Source organism: Hemibagrus wyckioides, linkage group LG06, assembly GCF_019097595.1.
Source record: "Hemibagrus wyckioides isolate EC202008001 linkage group LG06, SWU_Hwy_1.0, whole genome shotgun sequence".
NCBI classification, from domain to species: Eukaryota; Metazoa; Chordata; class Actinopteri; order Siluriformes; family Bagridae; genus Hemibagrus; species Hemibagrus wyckioides.
In genome coordinates, this window is record NC_080715.1 from 43,019,423 (window position 1) to 43,036,498 (window position 17,076).

Sequence of the window (17,076 nt, forward strand, 5' to 3'; positions counted from 1 at the left end):
GATGCTTGCCTTCAAAGCCAAGAATGGACCAGCACCATCTTACCTCAAAGATCTTATTACTCTTCACACTGCACCTCGGGGCAGAAGCTAGGTATTCATCTAGAATCTTCTCTGTTCTGGCACCGAGGTGGAATGAACTTCTCCTAGATGTTCTCCTAGACTGAAGACCTAACTTCTCCTAGATCTTCTCCTAGACTGAAGACCTATCTCTTCCTGAAGCACTTAAACTAGCTCTTATTTTTTCCCCTGTTTTATGTATTGTTATTTAAAAACAAACAAACAAAAAAAACACCTCAGTTTTTTAGGCTAATAGTATCCTAAGTCTGTGACCTTTTAAAACAGTGTTAATGTATTCACTAATAGAGACTAAGCACTTTTGAATGTCGCTCTGGATAAAAGCATTTGCCAAATGCCAGAAATCTAAATGTAAATGTGATGTAAAAAGTTTACACACCCCTGTTAAAATGCAGGTTTTTGGGATGTAAAAAATGCAACCAAGAAAAATCACGTAATAATTTTTCCAGCTTTATTGTGAAATTACAATGTATGAAACTGATCAATGATCATTTGATTACAGATGCCTGGCAGGTTACAATCACTGAGTTTTCAGAACATTTTAAAAATAATTTGAAAGAAATCACATGGAATAAAGTGTACAATTGAAATCATTGGAATTTATCAATGAGGCTAAAAGTTTTGCTGGAGGAGCAGCTACGTGGTTATATTTATGCATTGAAGGGAGATGAAATGGTTAACAGAGGAGTGTTCAAAACTTCTCTGTGTTTGTGCTCCTCCTCCTCTCTCTCTCTCTCTCTCTCTCTCTCTCACACACACACACACACACACACACGCGCCACACACACACAGAAAAAGGAAGTTAATAGAAAACGAAACTGATCTCTCTCTCCGCATGTGAGTTCAGGAAAATGGCTGAAGCCAGTATTTCAGTAGATCAGCTTTCAGTGGATCAGTTCAGCTGTCCAGTGTGTCTGGATCTCCTGAAGGATCCAGTGACTATCCCCTGTGGTCACAGTTTCTGTAAGGTGTGTATTAACAGTCACTGGGGTCAGGAGGATCAGAAGGCCATCTACAGCTGTCCTCAGTGCAGAGACACTTTCACTCCAAGGCCTGTTCTACGCAGAAACAACATGCTGGCTGAAGTGGTGGAGAAACTGAAGAAGATTGAAGTCCAAGCTGCTTCTCCTGCTCACTGTTACGCTGGACCTGGAGATGTGGAGTGTGATTTCTGCACCGGGAGAAAACACAAAGCCGTCAAGTCCTGTCTGATGTGTCTGGCTTCTTACTGTGACACTCATCTGAAACCTCATCTTGAACGTCCTGCTTTAAAAAAACACACATTAACTGATGCCTCTGGAAATCTACAAGAGAAGATCTGCTCTGAACATGATGAAGTGTTGAAGATCTACTGTCGTACTGATCAAAGGTGTATTTGCCCTTTGTGCATTTTGGATAAACATAAAGGCCATGACGCTGTATCAGTTACAGCAGGAAGAGCTGAGAAACAGGTGAGAACTCATCCCAATGATATTTCTCATTTAGATTTAGCAGCTTTGGTCAGTTACAAGATTGAACTTGTGATTGAAGAGTTAAGTAAAGTAAATGTATTAAGTAAACGTATCTTTCAGTATTTAACATGAGTTTGAATGGGATTGGTTGATTCTGAACACTGACATATTCCTAATTATAAAATGGTGTGCACAATTATCCAAAAAATGATTCTAGTTTGTTTCCACTTTAATATATTGGTTGCAGTTTCACATAAAAGTTGGAAAAGACTCTGACAGGATTTATCTTGGTTTCATTTTTTTACACAACAAAAACCTGCCATTTTAACAGGGGTGTAGACTTTTTATATCCACTGTATAACCTTATGGATATAACTGATGTGTCCTCAGAGAGAGTTAAAGGAGGAGCAGATGAAATTCCAGCAGAGAATCCAGGAGAAGCAGAAGAAGGTGCAGGAGCTGAAACAGACTGTGAACACTATAAAGGTGAGCAGTGAGCAGAGACAGAGCTGCTCCTAGAAACACACACAACATGGACAACCAGTCATTTAGAGTCCCAGTAAGAGAGGGAATGATAGATGAGATTTATATCTTCTGTGTGTGTGTGTGTGTGTGTGTGTTTGTGTGTGTGTGTGTGTGTGTGTGTCCTAACAGCTCAGTGCACAGACAGCAGTAGATGACAGTGAGAGGATCTTTACTGAGATGATCAGCTCCATGGAGAAAAAGCGCTCGGAGGTGACGGAGCTGATCAGAGCTCAGGAGAAGGCTGAACTGAGTCCAGCTGAACGACTCCTGGAGCAACTGGAGCAGGAGATTGCTGATCTTCAGAGGAGAGTCACTGAGCTGGAGCAGCTTTCACACACACATGATCACATCCATTTCCTCCAGGTAACACTCACTATCTGATCTACAGAGCCAGCTGTTCCTCACACACTCTCTAAAACACCTCTCATTAAAGCAGCAATAAATGTCCCTGTCTGACATCACAAGTGTGTCTTTCATTTCATTTGTTCTCTGTAGGCTTTAGCTTCTGGACATCAGTCTCCTACATTATTCAGAACAGAGTTTGACACGTCCAGCATCACTGTCCCTCAACATCTGTCATTTGATGGAGTGAGGAATTCTCTCTCAGATCTGAAGAAGAGACTGGAGGAATTCTGTGAGGAGGAATTCAACAAAATCCCTCCACATGGTAAGAGGAGCTGCTCCTGCTGGAGAAACACAATGATGGACGTCTTTACTCGCTCTGTGAAGTGTTATTTCTTAGCCATGCTCCTGCTTACTTTTCTGCAGCCAGTTTGTTCACCTGACACTTTGAAGTAAAATACTGATTTCAAATGAATAAACTGACTGTATCACTTTCAACTGTTTCCATCTTTTACACAACCTGATGATGCTTTTTGATGATGCTTTTTTCATTTCCATTTTTCTCTCCACAGCTGCAGCAGTTCAGATCATTTCACCACCAGAGCCACAGAGCAGAGAAGAGTTTCTGAAATGTATGTCTAACACACACACACACACACAGACAAACACACACACAGACACACACACACACAGAAGTGTAAATCACACACACACACACACACTCTTCACATGAATATACAGTATTGTGTGAATTAATCCCAACATGTTCACATTGTTCAGTTTGTTTTTCTCTTTTATTTTAGATTTCTGTTATCTGTCTCTGGATCCCAACACGACACATCGTAACCTCATTCTGTCTGAGAAGAACAGAGTGGTGAGATACAGTAAGAGAGAGCAGAAGTACTCTGATCATCCAGAGAGATTTGACTCCTGGCCTCAGATGTTGTGTAAGGAGAGTGTGTGTGGACGCTGTTACTGGGAGGTGGAGTGGAGTGGTGATGTTGGTGTGTCCATATCAGTCTCATATAAAGACATCAGCAGGAAAAGACTGAGTTATGAGTGTGTGTTTGGACGCAACAATCAGTCCTGGAGTCTGCAATGTTTTTCTTCTTCTCTCTCTTTCTATCACAACAACATTAAGACTGATCTCAGAGTTCCATCACCATCCAGAATAGGAGTTCATGTGGATCACAGTGCAGGAACTCTGTCCTTCTACAGCGTCTCTGACACCATGAAGCTCCTCCACAGAGTCCACACCACATTCACTCAGCCTCTATATGCTGGGTTTGGGTTTAGGTTTGGCCTCTTTGTTGATTCAAGATCAGAAGCGAGGTTGTGTGATCCAGAATAAGATGTATCTGGTGTTTTATGGTCAGTAACAAGTAGAAATTGTATCACAAATGATCTTATAGAAAAGTGTTTCATTTCAACAAGATTCCACATTATAGAGAGATCGTTCCTGAGCACCAAAGCACTAAAATGTAAATCTAAAACACACACACAGAATATTCATTCTTTGTAATGTGGTAATCATTTTATTATCCACAGACACTTACAGAAGTGAGGTTTATAGGTTTTTAACAATTAAGAAACTTATTTTAATGAAACATTTATAAAATTTACAATAGCTTGGATGTGTAAGTATGTACAGCTTTATAATTGGGGGTGTGTCTGTGTTCAGAATAAACCAATCACATTCAATCTCATGTACAAAAGTAATTATCATCAGCTGCATCAATGAAATGATTCTGATTAACTCCAAGTAAAGAAGATTCTGTGGGATTTTCTTCAAATCTTCTTGTCTTCATCTGACCAACTAAAATAACAGAATCAGCTTTGATTTACTGATATATTTAACTTTATAAACTCCTGACACAAATATGATATGAAACACAGAGAGAGAGAGAGAGAGAGAGAGAGAGAAAACAGCACATGGTTCAAACTGTGAAGGGTATTGAATTATTAATACTGTGAATTATTCCTGAAAAGATGATACACCAGAAGCTGACCACATGGTTTAAAATGTTAAAACTTTACTCCTGATAGTGATAACACCACACACCCTTCTGGTCACCCTGTGCTTAGTGTGACGGTCTTAGATGTTTTTCTACTGGCTGTAACATTTTGTGGTCTCTCTGATAAGAAGTCCAGCACCCAGTTACAGAGAGCTGAGTTGAGTCCCAGATATCTGTGTTTGTTTATTAGCTGCTGGGGGATGCCCATGTTAAACACTGAGCTAAAATCCAGAAAAAGTATTCACACGAAGGAAGTTTTTGGAGTCCAGGTGTTTAAGGACTGGATGGAGAGCAGCTGAGATGGCATCTTCTGTGGGCCTGCTGGTATTGTATGCAAACTGGAACTGGTCATGGAAGGAAGAAAGAATGGATTTTATGACTAGTTGCTTGGAGCACTTCATAATGAAGGGGGTCAGTGCAATGGTCCTGCAGTCATTGTAGCTGGATGGGTGCGGCTTCTTTGGGACTGGAATTCTGGTGGTGGACTTGAAATACTTGGGGATGACTGCCTGACTCAGCGAGATGTTTAAGATGTCAGTTAGTACATCCTTGAGTTCTTCAGCACAGTTCGTTAGAACCCGACCAGGTACGTTGTCTGGTCTGGCTGCCTTGCGTGGGTTGATCCTCAGGTGGGTCTTTTTCACTCTGACTGGGGTCAAATACACAACCTGCTTGTGTGGGAAAAGCAGGATCATCTGTGCCTGTATGTTGGTATGGGTCTCAAATCGGCCAAAGTATTTCTTGAGGCTGTAAAGCAGAGATATGTCACTGTCACAGGCCCATAGTAGGGGTTTATAGTTTGTTAGAGTTTGGATGCCTCGCTAGTGTGTCTCTAGTGTTGCTGAAATGTCCAGATATTTTATTGCTGTATTGTTGTTTTGTTTCCCTGTATTCACGGGACAAGTTGGCTCTTGCTGTTGTTAGGCCTGCAGTGTCACTGGCTCTAAAAGCTGCATCCCATGCCCTCAGAAGATTGTGCACTTCTCCTGTCAGCCATGGTCCTGGTTAGCCCAAATAGTGATGGTTTTGCTGTGTGTGACATCGTCGGTGCACTTTGAGATCTAAGCAGTAACAGCCTCGGTATATTCCTCTATGTTGGTGTGGTTGTTGTAAGTTACTGCTTCTTAGAAGATGTCCCAGTCTGTTGTGTCAAAGCAGTCTTTAAGGGCTGACTGAGCCCTCTCTGGCCACACACATACCTCCTTCTTGGTTGGTCTGATGACTTTCACCTTCTGTCTGCAGGTCTAAGCATAATGGTGATGCGGTCAGAGAGTCTAAGGTGGTGGAGGGGGGATGCTTTGTATGCTCCTTTGCTGTTTGTGTATGCTAAGTCCAATGTATTATTGCCCTTTGTGGAAAAGTCTCATCTTCTCTGTTTCTTGTGGAATGTGTGGAGGAAACATGGTACTGAGGAGAAACACTTCTGTGTGTCTGTCTATTTGTGCAGGTTTCAAGAGTAAAGTCTTTATTAGCCGTTTTGTTTCCCTGTGTGTGCTGGAGCTCCCCAATACATTGCTCATAGAGACGATGCAAGATGAACTGGTGTGGTTGAAAATACTTCAGCTTGCTGGATGAGTCTCGTTATCTCTCTGCTCCAGTTACACCTTTCACAACAGTCCACACAGACTAGCGTTAGCATTTCTGAATGACTTTGTGCTGGATCCTGTAGCTAGTGAGCTCACAGCCATCAGAGGAGATCTACATGCATAGAATATTATATCAGCAGAAAGGGACTTAAGATGTGCAAATACCTTACCTCTCTTAATCTGGTGTCCCATACCTCTAATGTTCCATGTAACAAATGTGACATGATTCCCCCCAACAGAACTATATGCATCAACCTTTGTCATTGATGTTGAATGCTAGCTTTTATGGATCAAAGAAGGCAAAAAAACGGTAATGTAAATAGGCTGGCACACCCCATTGAATGCCACCCCCCCACCCACGGCCATTCCCCCAACTTAAACAGGAAAACTCACCCATCAAAAGGAAAGTAGCAAAGCAAGGGAAATAAAAACAAAAAGAATCTCTCAACAGACTGAGGAAAAAAACAAGTCTCAGTTACGCTCCCTGCTGACACTATACAAAACATACAGAAATACCGTCAAACTGTCTAACTCTCAGTCTTGCAGGAAAGAGAAGAGAGCAAGGCACCCCCGCCTCCCTCAAAACTTTCACCACTGATCCGAATGCACGTTGTTTAATAGCCACTTCTGCTGTATAATCCGGGAAGATATGCACCTGCTTCCCCATGTAGTATAACGGGGCATTATCGCAACTCAGCCGGAGGATAAGGTCCTTGTCACGGTCATGATGCATCTTCACAATAATCGGACACGGTCTCTCACTCTCTGTAGGCCTCGTTTGCAGTGACCTATGGGCACGGTCCACTTTGACGGGTTTAGAAAACTTGTCTCTGCCGAACAGCGTAGAGATGAGCCCACTAACAAACTCCGTAGGCTGACCCTGCTCTGCACCATCTTTTATCCCTATGAGTTTCAGATTAAGCCTACGCGAACGGCCCTCCAGGTCATTTACTTTAGTGCAAAGAAATTTGTTTTCAGAGCGCAGCTCCTCACAAACTCTCTCCACTTCGTTTAGGCGTGTCACAACCAGTCATAGCTAATTCCAAATCCTCCACTTTTTTCTTTACACCTGACTGTTCGGACTGAACATTTGCCAGCACAGCATCCAGTGCATCAAGGTGATTTTTAATAGACAACTTAATGCCCTCAATCAGTTGTTTCAAATCATTACCTTGTGTCTCGATTGCATTAAGTATAGTACTGGCAGTAGATGGGGAGAGGGAAGCACTCTTAGCGTTGCCATCTTTACTCTGCTGCGCGGCCTTCAATGGCTTCTTAGAAGTCATTTTTATGTCAAATGTAAAGAAAGTAAGAACTTAGTACCGACTACTGAAATCAGCATCAATTAATAAACACTGACATCAAACTTGGGCGAACTCATATATTGACGGTAATATTAAACAAAAATCTGAGCCAATTTAGAGGAGACTTAAAAAGTGCATCTACCCATTAGCCCCCCCTACCCCATGGTGAGGTGTAATTGGTGTTAATGATTATTTTAAACCAGTGTGTCGGGCACTTTATAAACCACCATTAACCAAAAAAGCTGCCGACCTCCAGTGGAGGATTTCATCCCTGTGAGCTCTTTTATCTCTATTTTCAACCCTTATATTTTGCATGATTGTCCATTTTCTTAACAAAAAGGAACAGTTTATTATGCTTTTATTCACTGCTCCATACTGCAGTCATTGTTTGTTTGACTTGAATATGTTTGAATCTGAATGGTGTTGTAAGGATGCTCTGTGCTCTGGTACAGATGAAAAAGCTTTGCACCAGAGATAAATAAATAATCTCTCTTGTTTATCCAAACTTTTTTAAAAATTTTAATATCTACTATTTATTTATTGATAAATAAATTTGATAAATGATTTTTATTATATGTGATTTTATTTATGTGAGACTTGTACAAATAAAGGATTGTAAAAGTCAAAAGGCTGTGTGTGTGTGTGTTCAGCAAAATGGCTGAGGCCGGTATTTTAGAAGATTTGATTTTAATTTAACTTTAATTTCATCCAGAAGGATTTTGTTGAAGCTTATTAAATTAGAAGAATTAAATTTATCCTCAGTTACAGTTGTAATCTGCTCAGAGTAATTAGTGAACATTCCAGTGACAAGGAAAAATGTTGGAACACACACACACACACACACACTCTTCACATAAATGTACTTGTAGTGACCGCTAGAGGTGCGGAAAGTCTTCCACTCATCACCCTTACAGATTCCTGCCAGGTTACCATGACTGTGTTTTTCAGAATTTTCAGAACGTTTTAAAAAAATATTTAAAAGAAATCACATAAAGTGTTAAATTGTAATAAATGGAATTTATCAGGCTAAAAGTTTTCCTGGAGGAGTCAGTATGCAGAAAAGAACAGAAATTCAGACCCATTCTGTATTTCATGAAATGAATCCTAATAGCAGCTACATGGATATATTTCTGTACTGAAGGGAGATGAAATGGTTAACAGAGGAGTGTTCATAACCTGTACGTGTTTGTGCTCCTCCTCCTCCTCTCTCTCTCTCTCTCTCTCACTCATACACACACACACACACACACACACACACACACAGAACCAGGAAGTTTCAGAGAAAACGAAACTGATCTCTCTCTCCGTGTGTGAGTTCAGGAAAATGGCTAAGGCCTGTATTTCAGTAGATCAGCTTTCAGTGGATCAGTTCATCTGTCCAGTGTGTCTGGATCTCCTGAAGGATCCGGTGGCTATCCCCTGTGGTCACAGTTTCTGTAAGGTGTGTATTAATGGCTGCTGGGATCAGGAGGATCAGAAGGGCGTCTACAGCTGTCCTCAGTGCAGAGACACTTTCACTCCAAGGCCTGTTCTACGCAGAAACAACATGCTGGCTGAAGTGGTGGAGAAACTGAAGAAGACTGAAGTCCAAGCTGCTTCTCCTGCTCACTGTTACGCTGGACCTGGAGATGTGGAGTGTGATTTCTGCACCGGGAGAAAACATAAAGCCGTCAAGTCCTGTCTGATGTGTCTGGCCTCCTTTTGTGAAACTCATCTGGAACCTCATCTTGAACGTCCTGCTTTAAAAAAACACACATTAACTGAAGCCTCAGCAAATCTACAAGAGAAGATCTGCTCTGAACATGATAAAGTGCTGGAGATCTACTGTCGTACTGATCAAAGGTGTATTTGCTCTTTGGGTGTGTTGGATAAACATAAAGGCCATGACGCTGTATCAGTTACAGAAGGAAGAGCTGAGAAACAGGTGAGAACTCATCCCAATGATATTTCTCATTTAGATTTAGCAGCTTTGGTCAGTTACAAGATTGAACTTGTGATTGAAGAGTTAAGTAAAATAAATGTATTAAGTAAACGTATCTTTACTCAGCGTTCATCATAATCAGATCAGATGAGTGAACCTTCCCTCGGCAAACAGCCATTTTACAACTTAAACTAGTCCAAACAAGACAGAAAACAGGAGGGAACTTTAACTCTTTATCTGTCTGATATAAAAAGTCTACACACCCTGTTAAAATGACATGTTTCTGTAATTTAAAAAATTAAACCAAGATACATCCCAAAAGGGGGTTGATCAGTTTGGCACATCTAGAGTTCTCAATATTCTGCCATTCATCCCTCCAAAAGCATGTTAACTCTGTACATTAAAGTTTTGCACCACAATTGACTAGTATCTGGAGCTATTCATTATTCCCTCCACCCTGATTAAAGCTCCAGTCCCAGCTGAAGTAAAGCAGCCTGAAAGCTTGATGCTGCCACCTCCATGCTTCACTGTGGGGATGGTGTTCTTTTAATGATCTGCTGTGGTTTTATGGAAAAAACATTCAACTTTGGTTTCATCAGACCACAAAACATGGTTTAGGGAGATTGGATGGACATTAGCCAGACTTGGCAGCCTCCCTGTCCAGTTTTCTCCTGGTCTTCTCATTAATTTTAGGGGGATGTCCTGTTCTTAGTAATCTCACTGTTGTGCCATATTTTCTCCAGGTGTTGATTATTGTCTTTACAGTGTTCCATGATATATTCAATGTCCTGTATGTTTTTTGTAACTCTCTCCTAATTGATATTTTTCTACAGTGAGATCCTGTACTGCTTTGTAAGATCTTTGTGGCTTTTCCAGCCAGATGTTACCAAGAAGATATCAGAAAAATCCTACAGGAACAGCTGTACTTTATTTGTGTTTAATCAGTGACTTTAACTGATAGAATGTTTATACTAATTAGTATTTAACATGAGTTTGAATGGGATTGGTTGATTCTGAACACTGACACATTCCTAATTATAAAATGGAGTGCACAATTATGTAACCAGGTTTTTATTTTTCATTTTTTTTTCTGCTAAAATGATTCTAGTTTGTTTCCACTTTAATATATTGGTTGCAATTTCACATAAAATTTGGAAAAGACTCTGACAGGATTTATCTTGGTTTCATTTTTTTACACATAAAAACCTGCTATTTTAACAGGGGTGTAGACTTTTTATATCCACTGTATAACCTTATGGATATAACTGATGTGTCCTCAGAGTGAGTTAAAGGAGGATCAGATGAAATTCCAGCAGAGAATCCAGGAGAAGCAGAAGAAGGTGCAGGAGCTGAAACAGGCTGTGAACACTATAAAGGTGAGCAGTGAGCAGAGACAGAGCTGCTCCTAGAAACACACACAACATGGACAACCAGTCATTTAGAGTCCCAGTAAGAGAGGGAATGATAGATGAGATTTATATCTTCTGTGTGTGTATGTGTGTATGTGTGTGTGTGTGTGTGTGTGTGTGTGTCTGTGTGTGTGTGTGTGTGTGTATGTGTATGTGTATGTGTATGTGTGTGTGTGTGTGTGTATGTGTGTGTGTGTCCTAACAGCTCAGTGCACAGACAGCAGTAGATGACAGTGAGAGGATCTTTGCTGAGATGATCAGCTCCATGGAGAAAAAGCGCTCGGAGGTGACGGAGCTGATCAGAGCTCAGGAGAAGGCTGAACTGAGTCGAGCTGAACGACTCCTGGAGCAACTGGAGCAGGAGATTGCTGATCTTCAGAGGAGAGTCACTGAGCTGGAGCAGCTTTCACACACACACGATCACATCCATTTCCTCCAGGTAACACTCACTGTCTGATCTACAGAGCCAGCTGTTCCTCACACACTCTCTAAAACACCTCTCATTAAAGCAGCAATAAATGTCCCTGTCTGACATCACAAGTGTGTCTTTCATTTCATTTCTTCTCTGTAGGCTTTAGCTTCTGGACGTCAGTCTCCTACATTAAATAGACCAGATTTTGAGCCGTACAGCATCACTGTCCCTCAATATCTGTCATTTAATGGAGTGAGGAATTCTCTCTCAGATCTGAAGAAGAGACTGGAGGAATTCTGTGAGGAGGAATTCAACAAAATCCCTCCACATGGTAAGAGGAGCTGCTCCTGCTGGAGAAACACAATGATGGACGTCTTTACTCGCTCTGTGAAGTGTTATTTCTTAGCCATGCTCCTGCTTACTTTTCTGCAGCCAGTTTGCTCACCTGACACTTTGAAGTAAAATACTGATTTCAAATGAATAAACTGACTGTATCACTTTCAACTGTTTCCATCTTTTACACAACCTGATGATGCTTTTTGTCTTCATTTCCATTTTTCTCTCCACAGCTGCAGCAGTTCAGATCATTTCACCACCAGAGCCACAGAGCAGAGAAGAGTTTCTGAAATGTACGTCACACACACACACAGACACACACACACACACACAGACAAACACACACACAGACACACACACACGCAGAAGCAAGCAGAAGTGTAAAGTACACACACTTACACACTCATACGCACACATACGCGCACACACACACACACACAGAAGTGTAAATTACACACACACACACACACTCCACATGAATATACAGTATTCTGTGAATTAATCCCAACATGTTCACATTGTTCAGTTTGTTTTTCTCTTTTATTTTAGATTTCTGTTATCTGACTCTGGATCCCAACACGACACATCCTAACCTCATTCTATCTGAGAAGAACAGAGTGGTGAGAGTCAGTGAGAGAGAGCAGCAGTACTCTGATCATCCAGAGAGATTTGACTCCTGGTGTCAGGTGTTGTGTAAGGAGAGTGTGTGTGGACGCTGTTACTGGGAGGTGGAGTGGAGCGGTGGGTTTGGTGGTGTGTCCATTTCAGTCTCATATAAAGACATCAGCAGGAAAGGACGGGGTAATGAGTGTGGGTTTGGATTCAACAATCAATCCTGGAGTCTGTGGTGTTCTTGTTCTTCTCTCTCTTTCTATCACAACAACATTAAGACTGATCTCAGAGTTCCATCACCCTCCAGAATAGGAGTTTATGTGGATCACAGTGCAGGAACTCTGTCCTTCTACAGCGTCTCTGACACCATGAAGCTCCTCCACAGAGTCCACACCACATTCACTCAGCCTCTATATGCTGGGTTTGGATTTGTTTTACTATCATACGTGAGGTTGTGTGATCCAGAATAAGATGTATCTGGTGTTTTGTGGTCAGTAACAAGTAGAAATTGTATCACAAATGATCTTATAGAAAAGTGTTTAATTTCAACAAGATTCCACATTATAGAGAGATCATTCCTGAGCACCAAAGCACTAAAATGTAAATCTAAAACACACACACAGAATATTCATTCTTTGTAATGTGGTAATCATTTTATTATCCACAGACACTTACAGAAGTGAGGTTTATAGGTTTTTAACAATTAAGAACCTTATTTTAATGAAACATTTATAAAGTTTACAATATCCTGGTTGTGTAAGTATGTACAGCTTTATAATTGGGGGTGTGTCTGTGTTCAGAATAAACCAATCACATTCAATCTCATGTACAAAAGTAATTATCATCAGCTGAATCAATGAAATGATTCTGATTAACTCCAAATAAAGAAGATTCTGTGGGATTTTCTTCATATCTTCTTGTCTTCATCTGACCGACTAAAATAACAGAAGCAGCTTTGATTTACTGATATATTTAACTTTATAAACTCCTGACACAAATATGATATGAAACAGAGAGAGAGAGAGAGAGAGAGAGAGAGAGGAAACAGCACATGGTTCAAACTGTGAAGGGATTTCAGTCAGAAGTTTTGGAGATCTGCAGGATGGACAAAATTATTCCTGAAAAGATGATACACCAGAAGCTGACCACATGGTTTAAAATGTTAAAACTTTACTCCTGATTGTGAAACAGAAATGTTTTCAGGTCAGAATGTTAATGTGGGAAGGGATTTTGAGTTTAGTTTGGAGTGTTTATATCAGACAGTCTGTTTATATACAGTCTGTAAATCTACCCTTTCAGACGTCCTTCTCATCTCGGGACAGTTTGATATTTTCTTTTCAAGTTGTATTTATTAGCGTTAAACAGCGGGATTTTATCCTTCATCAGCACTCTCTGTAACAGACATCATGGACATTTCCTCCTCACACCACCAGATGGCACTGTCGCTTAATTATTTTAAAACATCTTTTGTGTTTAGTTGGTATGGTTTCAAATGTGTTGTGCTATATTCTGTTTTCACAGAGAGCAGGCGTTTGTTTTTAAGGTTCTTTATTTGTCAACACCACCATATGTGCAGACCTACAGAGGAATGGAAATACCGTTTCTCTTCTTTCTCATCAAGTGTTTACATTGTCAGTGCAGTCAGTGCAATATAGAACAAATTTGTATGAAGATAACATCCGTGTACTTATAATAAATAGATACACATGAATATATCTTGTAAACATCTGAATGAATTTACATCTAAATTCAAAATTTAAACTAGTAAAAATTTTACTAGTAAAAACGAGTAAAATTTAAACAGTGAATTCTGATAAATGTACAGATATCCTTCCAAAGGTCCATTATATGTAAGGTGCACATATACATCTAATAAAAGTAAACGTTTAGTAGTTTTGAGTATAAAGGCATTTGTAAGGTGCAGGACAGATAGCAGCAGTATGACAGTAGTGCAAAAAAACCTGTAAAGTGTAAAAGTGCAAACAGTGTCAGATTTAAATAATTTGTCCATGTAACCTTTTGAATAGGTGTTCAGGACAAGGTGGGAAAGGAGGGAGATAATAGGCAGAGTTCATCATCCTGACAGCCTGAAAGATGAAGCTGTTGGAAAGCCTTCTGGAGCGAGCTCCAGTACCTTCTCCCTGAAGACAGGAGGCTGAAGTGGAGGTTTGACGAGTGTGAACCATCTGTAGCGATGCTGATGGCTCTGCTAGTGAGGCGGCTGTGGAAGATGTCCACAAGGGAGGGCAGATCTTGTTGGCTGCACATGATAGGAGGTGGGACTTATGCTTTCCTCAGTTTGTGAAGGAACAAGAGGCATGACTGAGCTTTCATGGCCAGCAATGTGGTGTTTGTCGTCCAGTAGAGGTCCTCAGAGATATGCACCCCTAGGAACCTGGTGCTGTTCACCCTCCCCATTTGGCACCGTTGATGGTTAGTAGGGGGTACAGTGGAGGTCCTCTTCTGAAGTTGATGACAATTTCTTTGGTCTTCCCCACGTTGAGGAAGAGATTGTTGTCTTTACACCATTGGACCAGTCAGCTCACCTCGTTCCTGTAGTTGGCCTTGTTGTTGTTGGTGATGAGGCCCACTACAGTCATGTCGTCTACAAACTTGATGATGGGGTTGGTACTGTAACTGGGTACACAATCATGGGTCAACAGGTTGAAGAGCAGCAGGCTGAGCATGCAGACTTGTAGTGACCCTGTGCTTAGTGTGACAGTCTTAGATGTTTTTCCACCGACCTGTACATTTTGTCATCTCTCTGATAAGAAGTCCAGCACCCAGTTACAGAGAGGGGAGTTGAATCCCAGGTTTCTTAGTTTGTTTATTAGCTGCTGGGGGATGATCGTGTTAAACACTGAGCTAAAATCCAGAAAAAGCATTCGCACATAGGAGTCTTTGAAGTGCAGTTGTGTAAAGTGTTTATATCAGACAGTCTGTATATATACAGTCTGTAAATCTACCCTTTCAGACGTCCTTCTCATCTAGGGACAGTTTGATATTTTCTCATCAAGTTGTATTTATTAGCGTTAAACAGCGGGATCTGATCCTTCATCAGCACCTGATCACATCTGTAACGGACATCATGGACATTTCCTCCTCATACCACCAGAGCTCAATTATTTTAAAACATTTTCATTTTGTTTACTTGGTATGGCTTCCAGTGTGTTGTATTATATTAGATTCTCACAGTTAGCAGGATTTTGTTTTTAAGCTTCAAAGTTCTTTATTTGTCAACACCACATATGTGCAGACCTACAGAGGAATCGAAATACAGTTTCTCTTCTCTGTCATCAAGTGTTTACATTATTGTGGCGTGGCAATGTAGCTTACAGCAGGTTATGGTTGCTAAACTGCTGGATGTCCAGGTTGTGCACCGAAAACAATGTGGGCTTCATAGACAATTGGAGCTCTTTTGAGGGCAAGGCTGGCCTGTTAGGACGGGACAGTGTCCATCCCACTTGGGAGGGTGCTGCTCGTCACTCAGGGTTCACAACATTGAGACTGTGTCTGTTCCCCGAGCCAAACAAAAATGTTCAGTTAGCATGGAAGGAAAGCCTTCTGAGATACAAAAATTCTCTTAGAGCTGCTAGATCAGCGTATCTCTCTGCCCTAACTGAAGATAACAAAAACAATCCTAAATTTTTATTTAGTACTGTAGCAAATCTAACTAGGAGTAAAAACACTGTAGAAAAGCGCACACCATCTACATTTAGCAGCAATGACTTCATGAATTATTTCAATGAAAAAAATTCACAATATCAGGCAAAAAATTCAGACAATTAATTTAAAACCAAATTATTTGATAAATAATTCTTTAAATAATATAGCTATTTCTGATCAGAGCTTAGAATGCTTCACTCCACTTCCAGAGAATGATCTAATTTCACTAATTTCATCTTCAAAACCTGCATTCTAGATCCTTTTCCCAGGTCTTTCCTTAAACAGATATTACCAGTAGCTACCGAACCCCTTCTAAAAATCATAAATTTTTCCCTTAGCACTGGCTATGTCCCTAAATCTTTTAAGCTAGCAGTTATCAAACTCTTGATTAAAAAAACGCACCTCGCCCCCTGTCAGCTGTCTAACTATAGACCAATATCAAACCTGCCCTTTATCTCCAAGATCCTAGAAAAGGCTGTAGCACAGCAGTTCTGTTCAGACCTGCATAGAAATAACATTTATGAAATGTATCAGTCAGGATTTAGGCCTCATCATAGCACAGAGACAGCACTGGTTAAAGTGGTCAATGACCTGTTACTGGCTTCTGATCAGGGTTGTGATGTTGCTCGATCCCATGTTTGGGGGGCATCCTCCTTTTTATCGGACCCCGTAGGGAGCGTTGTTCCACCACCTTCCCAGCCAGGAACATTGCCCCACGATGCAGGTTTCCGTAGAGGGGGTCGCTCGACACCATGGGTGGAAGACGCTTCCTTTATGTCTCTGCCAGGACCAGATGTCAACTTTCCACTGGAACCGGGGGCATCGCCACAGACTGCATTCAGGAATTACATCTAGCCTTGCATCAAACCCAGGACCTTCTTGCTGTGAAGCAACAGTGCTAACCACTAAGCCACCGTGCTGCCCTTAGTCAAGTTCATGTTTAGTTAAGTCTTGATTTTGTTTTGGCCAACCATGCTATGTCGCGAGTTAAGTTTTGTCGTTCCCATGTCTTGTGTTCGTGTTTAAATAAAAGCAGCGCTTTGCTGTATCCTGCGTATGGGTCTGTCTGTCTAGAAAATAATAGAGATGAATGAACTTCAACAAGGGCTGAAAATATATATAAATATAACATTATTACAAATGACTTTCCAGTGCATCAGTCAGTGAATATTAGTAAACTTGGTTCCCTAAACATTCACAGAACTAGAGACTGAGATTAGAAGACTGAGGAAAGGATCTGCTGAAGTGTCATATTCAGTAAAGCTGCACTATTTAAACCTTTACTCACAGTGCACAAAGGCGACACCTGCTGGTGAGGAGGATGTCCTGCATGCATCTTTTCAATAAATGATGCACCATAAATAAACCACTGATTTACAGCATGAACAGCTAAAAGAATAATAATGATTAACTATTTGTGTA

General features: G+C 40.8%; 1 protein-coding gene across 1 annotated transcript; it reads left to right on the forward strand.

Moving 5' to 3' along the window:
* Positions 1-872: 872 nt before the first annotated feature.
* LOC131353877 (uncharacterized) lies at positions 873-12,889 on the forward strand. Its single transcript, XM_058390948.1, has 13 exons — positions 873-1,526; positions 1,917-2,012; positions 2,181-2,408; positions 2,547-2,718; positions 2,966-3,025; positions 3,197-3,742; positions 5,856-5,950; positions 8,410-9,222; positions 10,500-10,595; positions 10,834-11,067; positions 11,200-11,371; positions 11,610-11,669; positions 11,926-12,889. The coding sequence occupies exons 1-13, from the start codon at positions 927-929 to the stop codon at positions 12,456-12,458; spliced, it is 3,705 nt and encodes a 1,234-aa protein (XP_058246931.1). The 5' UTR covers positions 873-926; the 3' UTR covers positions 12,459-12,889.
* The last annotated feature ends 4,187 nt before the right edge of the window (positions 12,890-17,076 follow it).

Bases quoted from the DNA above. Each gene is read 5' to 3' on its own strand.
- LOC131353877 (XM_058390948.1), top strand. From the start codon at position 927: ATGGCTGAAGCCAGTATTTCAGTAGATCAGCTTTCAGTGGATCAGTTC. The intron at 2,409-2,546 runs CTCCAGGTAACA...TGTTCTCTGTAG, and splicing joins CACATGATCACATCCATTTC to GCTTTAGCTTCTGGACATCA. The intron at 11,670-11,925 runs GTACGTCACACA...CTTTTATTTTAG, and splicing joins CAGAGAAGAGTTTCTGAAAT to ATTTCTGTTATCTGACTCTG.